At 39.8% G+C, this 23,668-nt stretch overlaps 1 protein-coding gene across 1 annotated transcript; it reads right to left on the minus strand.

The window, feature by feature from the left end:
• Nucleotides 1-17,194: 17,194 nt before the first annotated feature.
• LOC149304156 (vomeronasal type-2 receptor 26-like) lies at nt 17,195-23,198 on the minus strand. The gene is made up of 5 exons (XM_089479693.1): nt 22,908-23,198; nt 20,766-21,617; nt 20,025-20,252; nt 19,253-19,379; nt 17,195-18,108 (listed from the first exon to the last, which is right to left on the minus strand). The coding sequence occupies exons 1-5, from the start codon at nt 23,196-23,198 to the stop codon at nt 17,195-17,197; spliced, it is 2,412 nt and encodes an 803-aa protein (XP_089335819.1).
• Nucleotides 23,199-23,668: the final 470 nt, after the last annotated feature.

Genomic DNA, 23,668 nt, shown 5'->3' on the forward strand with positions numbered 1-23,668 from the left:
ATGGTTCCCACTTAATCCGAATAGGCCCATTTAAACCGTGTCTTTTTGACACTGTTTTTTCGACTTCTTTTCATCCAAATTGAATCTGCTCAAGTGTGAACCAGAACCGATTCAGATTCGATTTCACAATTCAGATTTAAATGAATCACTTCTGAGAAAATGGGAACCGGATGCAGATCAGAATCAGTTTACTGAAACAGAAATGGATGTTCTGCACAGGAACCAATTCTATGTAAACTAATTCATTTCCCATTTGAACCACAAGTGGGTTATCTGCTTCAGGAACCGGTTTAAATAGAACTAATTCATTTCAGACTGGGAACCACAAGTGGGTTAATTTGATTTAATTAGATGACAGAAAATGCGATCGGGGCAAATGTAGTGGGAACCATGATCTGATGTAGAATCGATTCATTGATTCGGATCATAAACAGATTTAAGTATAAGTGGGAATGAGGCCATAGTCTTTAGTTTCTTGCATAACAGGAGCAACTGAAGTAGCTGCACTAAGCACATCACTGTTGTGGCATCCGAACCTCTCTCTACATAAATCCTCTCCTGAGTTTAGCCACAGTAACTCAAAGAGTTTAGTATGTTACCATGAATGATGACCAGCTCTGGAAGTGCATTTCCAAAAGGGAAGCATATGAGCTTTTCTTGAAGCATCAAGAGGGATATAAAATGGTATTTGGCCCTTGAAAAATATCTCAGGTCATACCTAACACAGAGCCAGAGAACAGCTTTCACTAGAACTAGATTTGAACAACTGGACTCTATGGTAAGAACAGGGCAATTTCAAAAAATACTTTACCATGAAAGAATATGTGTTTGTGGTGCTTCAGCTGTAGAGGACATTACACATATTCTGTTTGATTCCTGTTTATATGACAAGGAGAGATCCCTTTACTTACAACCAGTTTTGAATAACATGACCAATTGGGATCCTACTGTCAAATTGTCCCATCTCCTTTCTGGAGAGAATTTACACCTAGTGCGAAGTACTGCAAAATTTATTGTAAAAACTGCTCACGTAAGAGATCAATTCATCATACAAAATAGGGTCTCATGCCATGGAGATGAGTTGATTTAATATCCTTATTGATTTCCTCTACTCTGTTTTAGGTCATTCGTCTTATTTTAGTCTAGTGTATATTGTTCCATATTTTATTATTTGGTTTTTTTAGCTTGTACTTGTTTTAACTTTTGACTTAATTTTATATGAGTTTTTAGAGATGACCAAGCTTTATTTATTTTAGATATGACCAAGCATATGTATTTTGGTACTCCGAGTATGGTATTTTGTATTTTGTACTTTGCATTCAGTACTGTGTATTCCTTGATACGGCCAGTAGACTAATCAATAAACTTCTTGTATCAAGAGGGATATGAATACATGCCTTGAATCCCAATGGAGATGGGAATGTTGTTTTAAATCTAGCTGGGAAAATTAAATTGGGAGCTGGGGTGAGGGGAGACTTTTGGAAATTACCAGCTCTCAGTTGCACAGGACAATGATTTATAATCATTTTCAGACTAGTTGCTTGCTTGGTTTCTAGAAGCTTCTGCAAAGCCTCTAGAGGTTTAGCCAGACGAACAGATAATAATGATTTGACTAATTATGGAGAGAGATAATTACTTTTAGAGAGTTTGGACTGCGTGAATGTTTTCTTGACAAGTACTTTGCAGATTGAACTGTAAACGTTCTTTACGGTCTAAAAATGTGGAACATTATTTCCATGGTGACCAAACATCAATGGGAAATTAGGCCCCGGAGTGAAGCCATTGCCTTGTTTTGATGTTGAAAGAATGGTTAAACCTTGAAATAAAGATCATTGCTCAATTCCCCTTTTATTCTGGCGAAAAAGCCAACATTTTCTATTGGAAAAGTTAGCTTGGAAATGTTAAGCATGGAACCCAAGAGGAGAGACAACCCTTGACCATGACCAGAAGCCAAAATGCCAGCTACCTTGGCTAGCTCCTTCAGGAAGTGAATTATCCAACTTCCCTAAAGTTATCGCTGTTCCATTCCTTTTCACATTCAAGATCTATGGCAACCTGGCTCTCCAAATCAGTGTTTGAGAGTTGGAGGTAAGCACCAGGAAACCAAAGTTTGAACCTCCACTCAGTCACAGGCTGTATCTACACTACAGAATTAATGCAGTTTGATGCAACTTTGACTCTGATGGCTCCATGCTATGCAATTCTAGGATGTATAGTTTTGTTAGATAATTAGCCTTCTCTGTCAGAGACCTCTAGCACCACAAAAAACTACAAATCCTGGGATTCCATAGGATGGAGCCATGACAGTTAAAGTGGTGTCAGATGACATTAATTCTGCAGTGTGGCAGCAGCCATAGAAACCCTATGGGTAACTTTGGGCAAATCACACTTTTTATTCTCTGTGCTGTTATGATTATCATTGTCATCGTTGTTCTTGTATGCCTAACCATGTTCTCCATTGTTTCTGGGCATTCTCGAGGTTTTAAGTGCATGACTGTTGAAAATCTGTCTTGGGATTCTGATCTGTTCATGCAAATGAGAGCTCATGGAAAGTTACCATCTCTCCTTTCTGAATGGTTCTTTATTTTTGGCTGTCGGCCTGGTTTGGCAAACTATTCCCTCAACAGAACATTGCCTTTTATAAATAGAGATATGCAAAGAAGGAGGGCTATTTCCTCTGTAGATCATAAATAACTCAGTTCCTGGCCACTGAAAATTCAATCAATCCTGCAGATTGAAGACTAACATCGACAATTCTATGAACTTTTCCCTTGACAACACAAATGCTCTCCTCGTGCCATTTCATTGTCCTTTTAGCTATCTTGGAAGGTATCTTCTCCATGATTGCCTTAGACAGATATATCTTAACACCGGCTTGCATTTTTTTTAAGAAACAACATTCTGATGCTTTTCAATCTTCATTCTAAAGCATAGAAGAAATGGAGGTTTCTGCTGCCCACAATATCTCACTTTCTTCCTACAGGTGCCCAGTTCCAAGATGTCATAGTCCAGTCAAAGGCTGAGGTGAAGCGACCTGGAGAGTCAACCCAATTGACATGCACCATGGACCTTGCTGACCAATGGTGGATGTCTTGGCTTAGACAAAAACCTGGGAAAACCCCCGAGTGGCTGATCAGCTACTGGAAACCTTCTGTCACAAACTATTACTCCACTACCATCCAGGATCGATTCACAGCCTCAAAGGATGGGTCAAATTTCTACATGCAAATGAAGAACCTGAAATTAGAAGACACCGCTGTGTATTACTGCACAAGGAGAAAGGCACTGTGCATAACACCACAGCAAAAAGGTCCAGGAACTGCAAGTATATGTTCCCTTTGGACCACCAGGAGGCATCAGTGGAACATGTCTATTGTGACATTTGTGCTGCACATAACATTTCTTCAGTGTGCTTCTCTTGCAGTACCTAGTACATTGCAAGGATGACCTTCTCTTATGGATCCCCTATACAGGCTGACCCCACAGGTCCAACCCTTGAGTTCCTATCACTCACCTTGTCTTTCCACCGTCACAATCCTTTCCTGGAAAGTGGTATTTGGGCCTCAAGGTGAATGCAAGTCTGGACAAGTAGCTGTGTTGATCAGTGAGTCCAGTGTGGTGAAGAGGGATGACCACTTGTCTCTTTAAATTCTCAAATAAAAATAGACACTGTTGTAAAAAAACACACAAATAAAACCAGTATAGATTTATTATATAATAATAAAATGGAACATTATGAATTCCCTGAAACCTTCCCACATTCTCAGCTCCCAAAATCCTATTCAGATTCTATCAATTTCTCTCACATTTCAGTGGTCTTCACTCTTGTCTCTGACTGCCCAAACTCTATCTTATTGTGCTCCCTTCTAACCTTTTTAAAGATAGGCCTATAGGTAGCATCCTTTGCTTCTTATAACTCTCCATTGACAGCATGTGAAAGGGTATGATTGGCTGACCAGACCTCCAGTTTTTTTCTTCACAGCTTATCTTCTGTGTTATGGCCTTTTGGAACCAAGTTTTACCAAAGAGAATGAGAGGCAGAGAATTCTGGGGCTGTTTGGTTTCCATGCATATGTTTATTAGTTTTACAGGAATGCAATATCATCTGCATGCAATTTGATATAGCTTGTTGGGAAATATGTTTAAGAACCCCACACCAATTGTTAATTAAAACAAAGGAACTAATACATTTTTGCTCACAGTGTGAATCTGCAAATGCTGCTTGAAATATGTTCATCTATTGGTCTATTCCTAATGCACCAGGCTTTTGTTAAATACCATCATCATCATTGCCATCATCATCATCATCATCATCATCAGCAGCAGCAGCAGCATACAATGTGGGGCAGTTGTTCACATGTTCAGTTAGTAGACCAGAGTTTGAATTTCTTCTCAGCCATGGAAACTCAATGGTGAGTGTGGGGCAGGTCATCTTCTCTCAGCCTTGGAGGGAGGCAATGGCAAATGCCATTCAAATGCTTTGAATTTCCCCAGGCAAACCCTCTGTGATAGTTCACCAAAAGATGGAAATACCTTGAAGGCACACAACTTCAATAACAACAGCAACAACATTATTGTTATGTTATAAATATTGTTGTTATTGTTGTTAAATACATATGGGAGAGGGACCTAAATAATAATAATAAATAATAATAAATAGTTTATTTATATCCCGCTTTTCCAATTTTGATCAAAGTGGAATACAAGTTTAAGTAAAAAGTACATCAAAATAAAAACAATTCAAACAGTATCTAAAAACAGTCACAATAACAATAAAAACAGCAGGTTCAGCTGAGTGGGGAAATCCATAAACATCACAAGGTCGTCAAACCGAGGGGGTGAAACATGAAGTAACATCTCATGGAGGGAAGGCTTGAGAAAAGAAGAAGGTCTTAAGGTTCTTCTTAAAAGTATCTAAAGATGTGGTGGACCTGCTGGACTGAGGGAAAGGAACTAGTATTCTCCCTCATTTTATTTATTTATTTATTTATTGGAATAGAATGCATGAACTGATGGCAACTTGGCTTCTTGTATTTGTTGTGTGCCTTCAAGCCATTTCTGATTTATGGCAACTCTAAGGTAAACCTTTCATGGGGTCTTCTTGATGTCACAAGGAAAGAGGTGTCTGTCGCTCTTTCAGTTCTGGAATCTTCCATTGTATCTTGTGTCCACATGTGAATATATAGAAGGAGACCAGGAGTAGCTTTGGTGAGATCTATCATTACCTTATTCAAGGTGAAAAGAGTCTACCCCTTAGTCTTGACAATTGCAGTCCCTTGCAACCTTCAGCTCCCCTTTTGAACTCAGAAGGCTTTTCAATCCACTGGGCCAAACTAATAAGACATAGTGGTTACAGAGGCATGGAGAGGAACAGAGATGCCAACAGCAACAAAGGCTCTTTTATTCCAAAGTATATGTAAATACAGAGATGGCTTCCTCTTTAAATTAGTGTCTGTCTCCTTGACCCAACTACACTTAGAGACATACATCCAGTGAGTCTGTGACTACTTTTTAAGCCATACTTTTCAAACCAATGGAAAGAAAAATGATATTTTGGCTTCACTGTGTTTTCTTTTTAGCAGTTTTTAGAGGTAACTGTTCTCCTTTCAAATACTGCTGAATGTTATATTATGTGAGTTAGTATGCAAAGGTCTCTTTACACTGAATTCTATTGCAGGTGTTCAGTCAGAGGTCCAGATGGTGGAGTCCGGAGGAGCTATAAGAGGCCTGGAGATTCCCTCTACCTCTCTTGTCAAGTCTCTGGATACACTTTCAGCAGTTATGGGGCACACTGGATGAGACAAGCTCCTGGAAAAGGCTTGACATGGGTAGCATACATAAACTCAGCCTCATCCACCATATATTACTTGAGTCAGGTGAAAGGTCGATTCACCCTATCCAGGGACAACTCAGACAGCTTGCTGTATTTGCAAATGAACAGTCTGAAACTGGAAGACACTGCTGTGTATTATTGTACAAGTGGCACAGCGAGAGGAAGTGAATCTGAAGCTGGCAAAAACTGACATTGCTGATGGAATCTCTCCAAGTTTATTCAGAGGCTAGCAGTCTGAGTGAAAAGCACACAAAATGGAGGTTAACTAATCTGGTGAAACCCACTGTTTCTTTTGCTTCTTTTTGTTATGTGCCTCCAAGTCATTTTTATTTATGGCGACCCTGGAGTAAATCTGTCATAGGGTTTTCTTAGCAAGAGGAGGTTTGCCATTGCCCAGAGGCTGGGACTTCCCCAAGGTCAAGTTGAACAAGTAGGTGGCCTTGCCTGACTCCTTTGTCAATTGGGAATTATCCTGTTATTCTCTATTCTGTCCTGAGAAGATCACCATCAAGACAATCAAAGATAATGGCACTCCCATTCTTTTAATACGCTCAGATATAAACCCACAAGAGATTGTATGGGGAATATTAGGTACCTATATTCATATCAGAAACAATTTTATGCAGAATCTGTGCCTCTTTCAAGGATTCTAAAGATATGCAGTTAGAAAGGGAGGGAGGGAGGGAGGGAGGGAGGGAGGGAGGGAGGGAGGGCGGAAAAGAAACATAATGTTTGTGGGTCTTTTGGGGGTTTTTTTCCCAGCATGTACAGAGAGGATTCATCTTCAGTCTCTTCCTCCTATGAACTTCCCTGAGCTGCCTCCACTTCTGTGATCAAAAGCCATAGCAAACAGGTCAAATGGTCAGTTATGATTTCATTCTCAGAATGTCTCATGGTACAAGTCTGTTTCTGACCCAGTATTGTTGGTTTTAATGCCTTTAAACATCAGGCATAGATGAACCAGAAACAGTGTTTATTCAACTTGGATCATTTACTTTATTTTTGAAGTAAAACTCTGGTGTTTTTTGTTGGATTTTGACTTGCAGGGTTTTTGTTTTGTTTTGTTTTTGTGTTTTTGTTTTGTTTGTTTTTTAGTATGGGATTGTCAACCAGGTGAAGGGCTCCTTCATCCATTATATAATTTGCACCTGTAAACTTCCATGGTCGATCTTAAGCATTTCCAGGTAGGGTTGCAGAAAGTTCTGTCTGAGACATAGGCGTGACCCTACTAGTCGTGGTAGAGAATGCTGACCCAGATAGGTCAATGGTCTTACTCAGTATGAAACAACTTCCTATGTTAATATAGATCCTCAATGAAATGAAATTTCCTCTGTTTTATAAATCACCATGAAGAATGACAACTTTTTAGATTTTTTTGGACTCATCATGAATGCTGGGGATTTTTTTTCAACCTTGATTATAAATAGTTTGTGCCATCCATGCTTGAATGAGGATTTCAGGTCTCATCAACCAGAGAGGCAATTTTACTGTAGAGGAGAGGAACATGAACTTGTGATTGGACCCTCCTCTATATATGCATTTTATGACAAGAGCATCTCTTTATGGAAATTGTTCCTCCAGCCAATTTACATCGAGTTTAAATAGGCAAATGCTATTCGCTCCACCTTTTCTTCTCTATGTGAGTTTAAAAGCTGTCTCAAACTAAAACAAGGATTAACTCAGTAGCCAAATACTTCTTTTCTTTCTTCCTACTTCCAAAAAGAAAGATGCAGTCTTTGTTCTTTTCCATGGTCCTGTTGGGCATCACACCTTGTAAGTTTCTCACATAGAGCCAATATCATTTACTATTAATTTTCATTTTGCACATTCATCTCATAAGAGATTAGTCTTTATTCTTAAAGGACCTTTTCTCCTCCTTTCTAGGCATCTATTGTCAAGTGATGCTGGGACAGGTCAGTTCCGTGGCACTGAGGCCTTCAGAGACCCTCAGGCTCACCTGTAAAATTTCTGGGTTCACTCTCACTACAACTGGGTATGCTGTGAGCTGGATTCGTCAGCCTCCAGGGAAAGGATTGGAATGGCTGACCCTTGTCCTTTGGGATGATGATAAGCGCTACTCAGACTCCCTGAAAACCCGTCTCACCATTTCCAGAGATGTTTCCAAGAGTGAAGTTTATTTAGAGATGAGAGGCATGGAGACAAAGGACAGTGGCGTGTATTACTGTGCCAGAAGAGACACAGCATGCAAAAGCAATGGAGAACCTAGACAAATACCAGCTTCACGGTGACTAGGCATTTCCTAAAGCAGGGTCACTTTTCACTGTGTTAGTAGGAGGGATTCTGAGTTGCATTTAATGAGACAAAGCTAGAAACAGCAATTGCTGGAAGTCTCATAGCATAAAGTCCATAAGACTCCCTGAACAGAAAACAGGAAGTTGCCCTGTTGAACCTGTTGGACTAATTCCAAATGTGGCCATGCTTCAAATATTCCTCAGTCATCTGATCTTGACTTCATTCTCTGTAGCTGTCACAGTCATATTGTTCTATCAGATGTGCATTTCAACCCATATCCAGATGTGTAGTGAGCTATTGGCATCTGCTGGGGTTTGGTTTCAGGATCCTCTGCAGATACCAAAATCTGTGGATGCTCAGGTCCCATTAAAAACAATGGAATAGTAAAATGGTGCCCCTTATATAAAACAGCAAAATGAAGGTTTGCCTTTTGGAATTTAGATATCTTTGAAGATTTTTCAAGTAGTGGATGCTTGAATCCATGGATAAAAAAATCTGTGAATACATAGAGCTGAGTGTATAATATTAATTTCATCTCCTTTTTTAAAAAAACGGCTAAAATCACACTCTATGCTGTGTAACATTATACACACCTAGGGTAAGTCTACACTTAGGAGAAAAGTCCAAATGGATTCCTCGTCTGTTCTGCCATCCACCTGCCCCAGAGCTGCCCTACACCTGTTTTGTCGGCATCATTTGTCTCCACTGCAGATGTTGCTGCACTGTCAGACTTTCTCTCAGCTCCAGGACAGATCAGTGCTGGCAGCCATTTACCTTCCCCACCTGCAATGACATTAAAATAAAGATTTTTCCTGCTTGTGATGTGCCCAGGGTCTGGGGAATTCAGGGTCCCTTCCCCCCCCCCCCCCGCCCTTGTGTAAACTTGGCCCTAGTTATGTAGCAGACACATAGGAACCCTAATACTGAATTGCAAAAATGCACTACAGGACAGTGGCTAGGGATACCTGCACAAAAAGGAAGGAATTTATTTTCAGCTCTTTTCTTTTCCTCCCTTCCTTTCTTTTTTTGAGAATCTGCCGAAGTTCACGAATGTCATCATATTCATAATGGAATGTTGTTGGGTTTTGTTTTTTTTAATGAATTTGGGAAGAAGCAAAACAGACAGATTTCCCCATTCCTTCCTGTTTCACGTTCGGTGGACAATAAACTGGAATCAACTTACTATGAGAAAAGCTAGAACTAAGGATATGGAATATGCTGGTAGATTGATATGTTAACAACATCAGAACACACTGGGTTTGATCCATATACAGTGGGCCCTTGGTATCTGAAGGAGTTCAGCTCCAGGACTCCATGGATGCTCAAGTCCCAAACTGCACGGATGCTCAAGTCCCCTTATATACAGTGACATAGTAAAATGATGTCCCTGATATAAAATGGAAGAATCATGGTTTGCTTTTGGGGTGTTTTTAATATATATATATTTCAAGCCAAGGATGATGGGACCCATGGATGCAGCATCTGTGGCTACAGAAGGTCGACTGTATAATCATACTTAAAGTAGGGGATAGAATAAGACTTTTATACAGAACAGAAAACTACCTTATTTGTTATTCTTTCATAGAGTGACATTTCCTTTTTTATTTCAAAATTAATTTACATGAAAGATTGTCTATGGAATAAACGGACTGTGTATGGAATGAGTTAGGAATCGAAGGAATATATGGGGGGAGGGAGATGCTTCAGAAACATGTTTCCTGTTAGGAAATGCAGATGAGAAGTTTCCTGGACTGAAAAGAATCTGCACAGTTTGGGACTTATTTTGCATAAAATTTGCACATAAAAAATTGTAGAGAAAATGGCATTTTCTATATGATATTTTCCGGGCTGAAAATGCTGTGTCCTGTGCCAAAACATATTGTTTTCTGTATTAAAAAAGTATGACATGCACACTTTTGCACACAATAAGTCCTAAACTGATTCTATCTTTCCATACAAGGGGGAGAAAATAGACTAACTTCTTGAACAGGCAAGAAAGAAGCAAAAGGTACATAGACCAAAGAAAGATATAAAGAGAAGAAACAAAAGAATACATTATCTATATTCCCCTCTCTCACCAGTCACTTTATACAAGCATTGGTGCCTCTTTGCCTCCAACATTGACATTGTGGTCATAGTGTAACGCAACACTTGGTGTCCCATTTTTATTTCATCCTTCTCTAGCAAGGGCTTTGCTTTATTTTCATGCTAAAAGGTATGCAAATGATGCAACAGCTTCCTATTTAAATGACTGGTACAAATTCTCTTTCTCTACTATACTTAGCTGCACAGCTCTTGGGTGCTGGGACTATTTGCAAGTCAATCCTTCTCAAAGGAACAGAGAAATGATATTTTGGCTTCAGATTAGTTTCCTTTTAGCAGTCCTTCATGGTAATCCTTCTTCATGATGTACTTGACAAGTAGAGAAGAGCACTATTTTAGGTGAAAATGTGAAGACACATTTGTGATACGTACTTCTCTTTTTCAGGTGTTCAGTCAGAAATCCACTTGAAGGAATTTGGAGGAGGTATAAAAAGACCTAGTGAATCCTTCCGGCTCTCTTGTCAAGCTTCTGGATTTCCCTTCGACAGTTACTGGATGAGTTGGGTGAGAGAGAGCCCTAGAAAGATTTTCGAATGGCTAGGACAGACAAACCCAGATGGAAGCACAAAATATTATGCAGAGTCAGTGAAAGGGCGCATTACCATCTCCAGGAACAACCCATCAAACATGCTGTACCTGGAAATGCATAGCTTAACAGCTGCGGACACTGCAATCTATTACTGTGCAAGGGACACACACAGTGAAAGGAAGTGAATCTAAAACCAGGCAAAAACAGTCTGTTTTGCCACTGGCAACAAGAAAATTAAGGGTCAAGAGAGTGATAACTGTGATTGCATCCTCAGATTTTTATTTTATTTTATTTTACTTTATTTTATTTTTAAAAACCATTAATCCAGGTCTCCTTTATCCAGAATTCTGAATATCCCAAAATTCAAAATTGTCTGCATGGGTGGCTGAGGTGGCGACACGTTTGCTTTCTGATGGTTTCATCCACACAATGATTGAAAATACTGCCTGTCAAATTACCCTCGGACTATGTGTATAAGGTGTATATGAAATATAAATGATATCTCATCATGTATATCCAAACGTTCCAAAATTGGAAAAGTTTCACAATCCAAAATACTTCTGGTCCCAAATATTTTAGAGAAGGGAGATTCAACCTGCTTGTTTTTCTTGCAGATAATGCAGTGCTGGAAAGTATATATAACATTACATTGAAGAAAAATTAGTAGGAAGAGTTCAGTGGCCCCTTTGCTTTTGCGGGGGGTCCGTTCCGGACCCACCCACCCCCTCCCTGCAAAAATGGAAAATTGCTGATATTTGAGCTTCATTGGCTTGAATGGTGGCGCATGCCTGCAGGTACCCATGGGCACATGCCCCATTTTGTTCCCCTCCATTTGCTGTCCACAAATGGTTAAGGGACATAGATTCCAAGTCCATGAAACAGAGGGATGACTGTTGTTTGTCCCACCAGTCTCTCACTCTCAGGGACTCACAATAGCTAACAAGCCATGGGACTTAAAAGGTCTACACAGAACAGAGAAAAACTGATCATAGCAAACAGATTGCCTTATTGGCAATGAAAAGCAAATCAGTTAACCACAACAACAACAACAACAAAATTAAAGGCAAAACCTGTCTGGATTGAAAGCCCTTTCCAGGTTGTAGGAAGTATGCATATGTATTGTGTTGAAACATCGATAAATGTTATTTTATGTATTTTATGTATAATTTAATAAAGATATAATTTTTTAAAAAAGAAAGTGGAGGATGCAACCATATGTTATTCTGCAAGCAACACAGAAAGATGGGCCCTACTAAATCTCTCTCTCTCTCTCTCTCTCTCTCTCTCTCTCAATCTCAGCCACATACACATGTATTCAGTGCACATTTTTTCAGAGGAGTCACCAGAGGGTGGCACCAAAGAACGACAAACCAGCAATGCTTGTGGCAGGGAAAGTGTTTGAGTGAAAAATGAAGTATTAATGATGAGCAGCTATCATTCTTGGCCAAGGTTCAGGCCACTGTGGGTTGCTTCAGGAGGTGGTTTTGCTTTGTTTTGTTTTGTATATATAAGAAAATAGACCTCATGGAGGACATACAATGGAGACCAAACTTCTCAGCTTCCTGGTTTTCATCTTTCTGCTACTATGAAAACTTCAACATGTTCCATAAGGCAGCAAATTTTCTTTGAAGTTGCCAAGACAGACAGGAGTGTTGCTATAAAGACAGCAAATAGTAAATACAATTTTATATATTAAAAATAATATTATTATATATTTCTATATTAAGAACAAGGTGCTGGATCCTGAATCATCTCTCAGTGTATGGAAAAGTTCTGAACATGGAAAGTAATTGAGGGTTTCTATGAATCCTCACAGCACACAGTAAGTCCTGTTGAATAGGACTCCCAAAGATCTGTGTAGCATTTTTTTGGGAATTGGAGGAGCTTCAGTGAGGAGGAGAAAAATGAGAATGACACTTCCACTAGTTCTGTAATTTTTTAAAATTTCTTAATTTCTTTAATTTGAGTTAAACCCAGTGACTTGATTCACATCAAAAGGGTTTTGAAAAGGGAGCCCAAAACCGGAAGAGAAGAATCAACTTAAATTCTCCCTTGCCTGAGATGGCAAGTCTCAAAAGTAGGCATTTGTTGGGATAGTTTCTTGTATCATGGTGGGATGACTTCCCAAGCTTCCTGGTCTTGCTCTTTTTGTTTGTTTGTGTATTTTTGTTCCTCCTATTCATCTTCCCTCTCTGAGCATGTGAAGATTGTCAGTAGCAAAAGAAGGAGCAGTAAGACTTTGTTTTGGGTCAGTGGGGAAGACTATGTCAAAATAGAAGAGCAGACACATGGGGAAGAGTGCCAATGACAAGGAAGTGAACCTGTTCTGGAGGGCTCCCCTAAGAAGGTGTTTTGGCCAGGAGCACTCAAAAATCTGGTGCTGATGTTGTTGCCTGAAAGGACTTCAAAGTAGGTTTTTAAAAGACCAAAAGGAAGGGGCTGAGTTGCTTCCTATACAATCTTGGGAAAGAGGACTCCAAAAAGAATCTCCAGTTGGGAACTCATCCTGTGTGCAGAATATTTGGATTAGGACTCACAAGGGAGTAACTTACTGCAAACACAGAGAATATTCTAGAAGTATCCACAAGGTTCCTCTTTAGAGTTGAAGTATAGCAGTGTCTTCACTGATATATACTAGGAAGAAGGGGATCTTCAGATTGCCTAAGAGGCCACCCCAACCTGGTAATGACACTACAATAAAGTCAAGGTGGGCATTTGAAAAATGACTAAGGAGGACTTTTTCAAGTTATGCTTGTCTGCCAAAATTTTGGGAAACAAAGCCCTCCAGAAAATGTTCCAATCGCAACAGACCAAGACAATAGGAAGGTCCTAAGAAATGCAAGATTCCAAAGCACCAGTCTAAAGGGTGTTGCAGAATGTATTCTTAGGAGTTTATTACACCAGACAAATCCCGTGCAGAAACTAGATTTAAAGTGGAAAACAACCCATTTTTCCCCCACATGACGTTCAGAGTTAACCCGAACAGAAAGTAGAAAAAATCCACAAATGTGGGTTGTTTTCAGACAACATTTGTGTGAAATAACATGAAAATAACCCAAACAGAAAGCTGACAAAAGCCACTCCTTTTTACTTTTGGGAAATTCCAAAAGTATAACGGAGTGGTTTTTGTTGGCTTTCTATTCAGGTTATTTCTCTTTCTGCCAATGTGTCTGAAAAGCAACCGGCATTTGTGGGTGTTTAGTGGATTTTAATATCCCATTTCTGCACAGGATTTGCCTCCTTAGAAATGGATCAGTAACATGCAAACTTATTTCAAGACTGGTTGTCCAGAACAAGAACCCAAAATGAGTATGAGTGAATTAGTCTTTGAGGCTGTTTCATACCTTAAGAGGATAAGTAATTTATACCAAATGCAGAATATTTGTTTCATAACTCCCAGCAAAGTAAATTCAGGAAATACATATCATATTGTTTAAGCATCCACAAGTTTCCCCTTCATAATTCTAGTATATATACTCTTTCATGCTAAAAGAGGAAGAGTGGGCAGGATGATGAACCCCAGATGCAAATCACATGCCGAAAGTTCTTTCTGCTTAAATATAATCTCTTTTAGACTCATTCTGTTCCCTGAATCCAGTAATAAACTCTTCCTTTGCAGCTCAGTCAGATGCCATGGCTGGACACATGAAATGTCTATTTCATTTTGTGCTGATTTTCATTCTCCCCTCTGGTGAGTCTCTATGAGAGAAGACTGGAAGCAATGCTTCTCCTTTTCCTAATGTGTGGGTAAAATTTAACTGAGTTCTCTGCTCTAGGTGTCCTTTCTCAAGTCACCCTCGTGGAGAATGGCCCTGGAACAGCAAGGCCTGGAGAGTCCATCAAGCTGACCTGTGCTGTCACTGGTTATTCCATTTCAAATAACTATTGTTGGAACTGGATCCGGCAGCCAAAGGGGAAACAGCTGGAATGGATGGGGTATATCTGTTATGATGACAGCACCAGCTATGCTCCCTCACTCCAAAACAGAATTTCTATTTCCAAAGATAATGGAAAGAATGAGTACTATCTGCAGATATCCTCCTTGGCAGCCACAGACTCTGGCATGTATTATTGTGCAAGAGACACAGTGAAGAATTAAACAAAGGCAGTCGAACAAAAAGAGGAAATTGTTTTTTTAAAAGAAAGTTTTGTCTGAATATTTACAACATCACACTACAATGTTATAGCACTATTGTACCATCTTAACTGCTAATGATATCTACTATATACTATATAGAATTCTCAGCCAGAGAGCTCTTAGGCCTCGCCAAACTATGAACCCCAGAATTCCACAGGAGGCAGCTATAGCAGTTGAATTTACTTAACTGATGAAAATAGCCTCACCCAGAACTGAAATTGTTCATTGCACTTGAAGAGCAGAAAGCTCTGCCAAGGACAACTAAGGCCCTAGATAGACGGGCCTATAATGCGCCTTTTTCACGTGCTAGGGGTTGGACGATATATGCCCATATATGCCTCACCCCTAGCACGTGACGAGGGCATCAAAATGGCGGTGCCATGTACACACAGGCGCCGCCACTTTGACATGATGGACACTTAGCGTCCACACATTGCACCCTCTTGTGATGTCGTGAGTGCGCCATTGGCGGTCTGCAGTGTCACAATGGCGCCGCAGAAAGAACTCATTTTTGCGCGTTCTTTTTGCCATGCAAGGAAGCCGTGCAGTTTGTCCTTTTTGGGCGGTCTGCACCCCCCTTAGATAATTAAACATGTGACATCCCCATGGCATTTGGTGGCAAGGGAATGACACTGAGTGACTAGGCAGATCCTTCCCATTGTCCCTGACTCATTCCCTGGCCTGTCCCCTCTACACAACCTGCCCTGCTTCCCTCCTAGAAACAGGAAGACCTCTCCAGCCAGTGATAGGAAGATGATGTCATTCTCCTAGATTACCAAAGTATACCCAGGCACCTGAGAAGATGAAGATTTCCATATCTGGCTGCATCATGGCTCAAACATCCCCAAAACATCCTGAAAAGCCAGGCGCACTTCCTCCATCATCAGGGAATCATTGCTCTCTCTCTCATGTCCCTGAATTGTTGCAAGGGGAGCAGGTTTCCTATGAATGTAAACTTTGCGTTCATAAGAAATCTGCTCCCCAGGAACGATTCAGGGATGCTAAGGAGGGAGCGATGATTCCTGACGATGGAGGAAGTACGCCTGGCTTCCACCAAAGGCAATTCCAGAGTCCAATCCTTCACCAAAAGAGAACCAAGGTGTACACAGATCTCTCATACTCTCCCTCTGCTATTTGCCAATCGACAGCCTATTTAATGACACCATTCATAGCCAATTGTCCAGATTTCATCAGATATACGTAGTGTGGTAGATGGAAAAAACCTATAAGGGGGGATTCCTACCAAGCACCAGAGTGACCAGCAGTGTTCACACTGCACTGAGGTGGGAAAGTGGATAGGAGGAGTGCATTGAGCCAAATTCAAAGAGGATATGTGAAGGGGCTGCCAGGATTTATAAACCCTCTGCCTCCATCCACTTATACAGTACTAGCTTGACTTCAGGCACCATGTGCAATGCATTCTGGCCTTGGTCCATCAAAACACCCCTTTCCCCACAGCATCTTCAGCCATGCTAGCCAGGTAGCACAGACAAATTTTGGCATGCTATTCATATCTAACAGCTACACATTAAGGGGGGAAACTCATAATGGATTTTCCCATTCATGCAAACCCAAGTATAGCATGCAGCATAATATATCTCCGTACATTCATATAAAGAATTACAAAATCATAGAGGTGGAAGGTACCTCAAGCACTTATTAAAAATGAAGGCTATCATACCACATTCCAAGATAGTCTGTTTCACCATGTTCTGCTGTTTCTGCGGATATGGATTAGTGGATTTGAATTACAAGAAAGAAGATTCTGAGTAAACACCAGAATATAGCAATAGCAATAGCAAGTATATTTCTATACCGCTTATCAGTGCACTTAAGCACTCCCTAAGCGGTTTACAAAGTGTATATGACATTAAAAGCTATTCAGTAGCATTTATCTGTCTCCTGAAGGCACTATCAATAAAGAACAATCCATTTTGATTTGGTTCCATTTGACATTTATTAGATATGGTTCTTTTTTAAAGGTCGACATCATGTTTAAACATTTATTATTGTTATAAATACTACAGATGATAACTGCCACCTACACAGCATTATCTTGCAATTTTATCCTTTATCATTTCACTTGAATGAATTTTACCCATGGAACATGGTGGTTAGTTCTCATGGCTTGCATCCTCACCAATCACTCCCGCTACAAAGAGAGCTTTTAAATAGAGGAATACAGCTGTTGGCCAGTGGAAGAGATTGCTTTGGAGGATGATGGGCTCTTCATCTTTGAAGGGCTTTAAACAGATGGGCATGTCTCAGAAGTGCTGTAACTGTGTATTTTTGCATGGCAAGATGTTGGACAAAATGGCACTTGTGGCCCATTCCAATATTAAGAATCTGTGATTCTATTTTTCTTTATTAAGTGTTCTCTACTGTTTAGTTCTGGCTTCAACAGAACAATGTAGCATTTGGGGAAAAAGATGCAACTAAGCAGCCCAGCACTGGAAGCTAGGATAGAGAAAATCTCAACAGCCACCATATATTTTCCTTTACTACTCAGGTAGATTGGGATATAAGCCAACCAAACACAGCAAAACATCAACATGCTAAAGGTGATAAATTTGGCTTCATTAAATGTGTCTGGCAAATTCCTAGCTAGGAAAGCCACACAGAAGCTGATGAGGGCCAGGAAACCCATGTACCCCAAGGCAAGATAAAACATCATGACAGACCCTTGATTACATTCTGCTATGATCTCTCCAGTCACTGACTTCATATCTAAATCTGGGGTCGGATGAGACATTGACAACCATATAGTACAAATGCCTATTTGAATGACAGAGCAAGTAAGGACAACAGAGTGGGCCAATCTGTTCCTCAGCCACTTTCTCATCCTGGACCCTGGCTTAATAGCTATGAAAGCTAGAACCACAGTGATGGTTTTAGCCAAGACACAAGAAATAGCTACTGTGAAGACAATGCCAAAAGTCGATTGCTGAATGAGGCAGGTCACTTTCCCAGGTTTTCCTAGAAATAGAAAAGAACACAGGAAGCTGAGCAGAAGGGAGATGAGGAGAATGTAAGTGAGGCCACGGTTGTTGGCTTTGATTACCGGAGTATCTTTGTGACTAAGGGATATTCCAAGTACAAAAATTGTGATCAGAGCAAAAGAAACAGCAACTGATGCTAAACTGATCCCTAAAGGTTCTTCATAGGACAGAAAATTTATCATTTTAGGAATGCATCTATTTCGGTCTTTGCTTGGATACTGATCTTCTTGGCATTGGAAACAATCGTCCATGTCTGGATTTAAAAAAGAAGACAAGAAGGATATCTATCATATGTACATGGACTGGGACCAGTTTGCATCACTAGCCTCAACAACAAAAGAACGCAAAATGCAAAATACAAAAAACAGCTATGACTTTATTGAGCCAAATAAAAGCAGAAAATACATCATGCAAGCTTTTGAAGCTTCCTTGGCTTCTTCATCAGGTAAGAAATGTTAAAAAGCATACAGGAGAAGAAAAATGACAATGTTACATTCACAGGCCTGCATTTTGTCTAAGATGTTACTTCTGTTATCAGTTAAGATGGTTTGGAGGAGTATCAGTGGACACAGTGACCTGAACAGCAGTGGAAACTGATGGCAATTGAAGGTGCTGGAAAGACTCCAGTTCCTACAGATAGGTACTGGAAATACATTCAGTGAAAATGAAGCATACCCTTTGAATTAGTTGCTGAATTGTGAATCAACATTTGTTTAAATAGCACTTATTCACGGTGTTTCTACTCTATCTGTTATTGCCTATTGGATTCAAGCTTCTGATCCTTTAAGCAAGTGTGATAATTGGAGCAACATGTGGGTTGCTCCATATCTCTCTTCTATTCTGATCTAAGGATGGTTCTCAAATCCATACAGATCTGTTGAGTTCTTTTCATTTCTTGAAATGCCAAAAGAATCACTACATTGAGCTCCACCGAAAACTATTGTGTTCAAATGTGTCTTGCTTCATATTTCCCATTCATTTCTTGATGCTGAATATTTATTAAATACAATTTATTACCTGGTTTGGAAGTGATCAAGAAGATACAGATTAGTGTATGCACTTCCCACATCATCACAAGTATTCTGTGGACTTTGGCCTGTTACAGACTGCCAAAATAAAGCTGCTTTGGGTCTCTTTGGAGGCATGCTTTTTAAATGATGCATGCATCCTAAGAATCTGGAAGCTGCACCAAAGCTGCACTCCAGTGCTTAGGAATGGAGTGTGGCTTTGGCGCGACCTCCGGACTCTTAGGACCCATGCATCATTTAAATAGCATGCCTCCAAAGAGACCCGAAGCAGCTTTATTTTGGCAGTCTGTAACAGGCCTTTGACACTTTGAAAACAATGAAGGATCTCATTTTACTATGATGGACTATTTCACACAACATGTCACTTACCACTTTCGTTGGAAAATTTCCCTCCTGGACACAGAATACAATCATAGCAGCAGAATTTCTCCCCTTCTTTCTTTCTTTTATAATAACCAGGATGACATGACTTACTACAGACAGAAAGAGGTGGGATCTACACATAGTTGAAGAAAAGTCAGGTTGTGAGAAAGTGAACTCTTTTGGGGAGGGAAATCATAAACTAGTATGCAAAAAAACAACCTCTTTCTTATTAATTGGTCTGGAAGAATGACAAATATGGCACACGAACTTTCCTAATTGTTGTACATATTGCTTTTGCAACAGGTCCATCAACTGATGAATATTTGGGGGGGGGGGGGGGGGCTGAAGCGAAAAAATGCCCTGATGAGAAGGTTGTTTCTTTTACTTAGCTTGTCCTCAGTCCTAAAAAGTCCTAAAGTCATAGTAAATATTTAATATGTGTTTCAAACATGTATATATACTGTACCTATTTTTGAAAGTGTGTTAATAAATTTGGGTAGGGATGGAGTGAGTACTAGAAAATATTAGAAAATATTTTCAATACGGATTAAAAAACATGTTTTTCAAGTACTGAGAAACTCTGATATGAAGAATAATGGACTCATGAGTATTTTGCAGATCAGGACTTATTCTGCACAAAATTTGTACATGGCTGATTTCTGCAGAAAACAGAATTTTCTGAGCAGAAAACAGCTTCATTATACAGTGAAGAGTATTTATAATTCTGTCCTGCAGAAATCCTGTCTTCCAATATTCTGCCTTTCCATAACATCCATACCTGATTAAAGCTCCTATGCCAAGTGATCATATCCTCATTGATGTTAAATACTTTTCCTTCAAGACCACTGGGGTCAGCCCATCCAACTTTGACCTTAAGAAAGGACCTGTTAGGAAATGTAACCATGTTCATTATATCGAATCCACCTCCTATTTCCCTGTTATTATTAAAAGATATTCTTTCTCCAGCAGTGTTGTTGAATGAAATGCTCTGTAGAAATGGGTGGAGCTGATTGGAAGGGAAAAAGGAAGAAGAAAAGTGTGTTAGAAATATCAAGTTTTGTTTCTTTAAAATTGAACAAAGAAACACATTTTGTTGCTAAACTCAGTTTGGAATGACACTTTATGTGCAATCCTATGGATGTCTATCCCTATGTAACTCCCATTGAGCACAGTGGAACTTTTTCCTAGTTAAGTGTGTATAAAATGGAATCAAATGAAATCATCAGAGAAATAATGGAAGAAATCCCCCCCCCCCCACACACACACACACACTGTTTTTACTGAGTAAATGTGAAGCATGATTGAGGCCAAACCACAGTTTAGGTAGTTACATCTAACAAGAGCCAAAGCCATAAAACTAGTTTATAGCACCATATTGAAGCAAACTTACTACTTACTTTCCTCAGGTATGAAGGACAGAGTAAAATTAATTCACTGATCTTTGCCAATTCACCAAGTTGGGTACTAATACTATACTAATTGCACTATATAATGGAAAGATTTCACTGGGAGACATTACCTGCCAGGCTTGAAGATCTTGAAGCTTCTTGCCAACTAACCTAGCTCCATGATTTGATCTAGATGAGTACAATGCATGTAAAGCATGTGCCACAGCATAGACAGCATTATAAATACCATAGCTATGGCCAGTCATGCGCATTTCAAAAAGAGGTCCAATGAGGCTTTCCAGCCGTTCCTCCCCAGTGCATGTTCCAGACACTTTGTATGGCACTCTTAGATCTACAACTGAACAGTCAAATGCTTCTTCCCAGAATTTTTTGAGAAAATCGTCTGCTTGTGTCCAGGAAGGTTTTATGGTCTGAAGAAATTCATGGAATCCTATAGGTTCATTGGAGTGAATTGTGAAGGAAATGGTACCATGGAACATTTGCACATCTGAGTTGCGTTGAAGGCTCGACAACGCTAAATCAATCTGGGTTGTTATAATCCACACCTTCACAACAAAACTAGTTTCCCTATGCTGATGTGCAATCAGATTCATAAAATACCACATATACATAGCAGTAAAAGTATCACCATAGATGATAAATATTTTGCACTTTCTATGATGTATAAGTCGTTTCATATGCTGGGCTATACTATTTACGCCCTTTTCAAAATGGTGCTGCCTTGGAATTTGTTCTGTGAAGTCTGAACAGATTCCATTCTGGGAAAACAGTTGCTCTAGGGTTGTCAAGAAATTTTCTCCACTTTCGTCATCCACCGCAAAGAGTCCAACCCATGTCCATCCAAAATGCTTAAGCAAGCGAATAATTCCCTCACATTGATGGGCTTCTTTTGCCGCCACATGATAAAGAGAAGGGAAATCCATGTTTTCATTCTGGGCTTGACCAAAGGAACCATAGGTGAGCTAAAAGAATATTTTTTGAAAGTGATTAGAGATGGTATTTAATCTATTTGACATAATTTCCAGACTGATCACAGCAGAAAGGGAGATAAAAGCTGGAGCAGCAATTCCTAAATGGATAATAATCCTCAACCACATAGTGGTAATTGTTTCTCTGTGGTTGATAAATATCCTGGAATTCTTATAAATGTAAAGTAGATTCTTATTCCATTTATTCAAAGTATGAAAATTTAATTGGCTTGGGATTCATATAGTAAAGGATGAATTTATTTAATTCTCTTCCAGTGTCATTCAGATATGTCTGCCTTTTTCTAGTCCACAGTAGTAATGGACAACTGCGAAAGACTATGGAGCTGCATTGGTCCCCCAGGACATCTTAGTGGGTGGCACCTCACATGCACTCTGGGTAGGTTTCGCCCCACAAAAAATGCCCTCTAGGAAGCATAGGGCCATTTTCACCATGTTTTGGGGACTTTTTTAACAACAGAAAGTGAGCAGAAGTCAGCTCTTGTTCACCTGCTGTTTCAGCAAAGGTTGATCTATGGCCTATACTGGTCCAGTGGTGGAACAAAATGTGGAGGAATTGTCCCGATGCCACCTATAAAGCATTTTGGAGCTTTTTGGGGGGAGAAGAATATTGCATCTTTTCATCTGTGTTGGCTCAGGGATGGAAATGCCCTTCATACCCCCAGAAGTCATTTTGAGGGATTTTGGAGAAAACCATTTTTGGGGGTGATGGAACGCACAAAAACAGCCCTGGGGGCTATACTTGGCCCACCCCATTCTACAATATAAAAATACTGCCAGAAAGAGAAGAGGAAATGTCTATTAGTCAGGCTGAATCTGCACTGCAGAAATAATGCAGTTTGACAATGCTTAGAAGAGAAACGACAACACAGAAAGAACCACAACCCGGAAACATCACCCAAGGAGACTTTCCGCTGTGCTTTCTGCAACTGGACCTGTTTATCCCGGATTGGGCTTTTTAGTCACCAACGCGCTTGTACAAAGCGTGGGATGAGTCCTTCCTGAATCTTTGTTCGTGAAGCAAAGCCAGAGAGAGAGAGAGAACTACAATAGTTTAATGTTATGAAATTCTGGGATTTGTAGTTTTGTGAGATATTTAGCCTTCTCTTTCAGAGAGCTCTGGTGCTACAACTAACTGCAAATCTCAGGATCCCATAGGATGGAGCCATGGTAGCTAAAGCAGTGTCAAAGTGCATTAATTCTGCAGTGCAGATTCAGCACCAGAGATCAGCGGAAACCCCAGAACGCTGCATGAATAAAGCCTACCTGTGGTATCTTATAGAGGCTTGACATTTGTGCCACATGGTATGAGGTATCAGAGGCAAGTGCTCCAATGATGGCAATTAGTTTTTTGTGTCTATCACATTGATAGTTGAAGGCAAAATTCTTGGATTTGAAAAGAAGGTCTATGATGATACTATAGGTCATCTGGAGATTATTGTAGCTGTCATAGATGTGGAACCCAAGCGTGATGTTCCGTAAAATATTAGGATTCTCATTTATTTCCTTCACAGCAAAAACCAAGGCTAAAATATGCTGGTAGAACTTTGTCACCATGCTGGAAATAGAAATGAAATACTCTTTCATTGGGAAAGTCTAGAACATGCTTAAGTCCTAAACTATTGCTAATCCCAGCTAGAATACAATCACTAAATGTGAAAATATCATCTACCATGGTTTGGACTGGGAATTAGATTTATGCCAATGAAACACCTTTTTCTGTTTTATGTGACTGGCTGTAAAAGTATCATTTTAATATGCTTCAAGTACCTTTGGGTGAAAAGCCTTTCCATCTTAAGGTAAATTAGGTTTCTGTTGGCTCAAAATATATTACACAAAGGCTATTATAACACAGGAGAAAAAGTGAATATTTATTTAGTCTTAGGAATGGGGAAAGAATTAACTCATACCAGAAACTGACCATGTAGTTATATACTTGAGGACCCACAATGGTCCACAGAAGTTTGACACAGTTCCAGAAAATATTATCCTTCTCTTGCTTTTAAAAGTGCATCTCCTGTACACAC

This window comes from Sceloporus occidentalis, unplaced genomic scaffold (genome assembly GCF_023333645.1).
Source record: "Sceloporus occidentalis isolate IW3139 unplaced genomic scaffold, rSceOcc1.0.p SCAF_14, whole genome shotgun sequence".
Classification (NCBI taxonomy): Eukaryota; Metazoa; Chordata; class Lepidosauria; order Squamata; family Phrynosomatidae; genus Sceloporus; species Sceloporus occidentalis.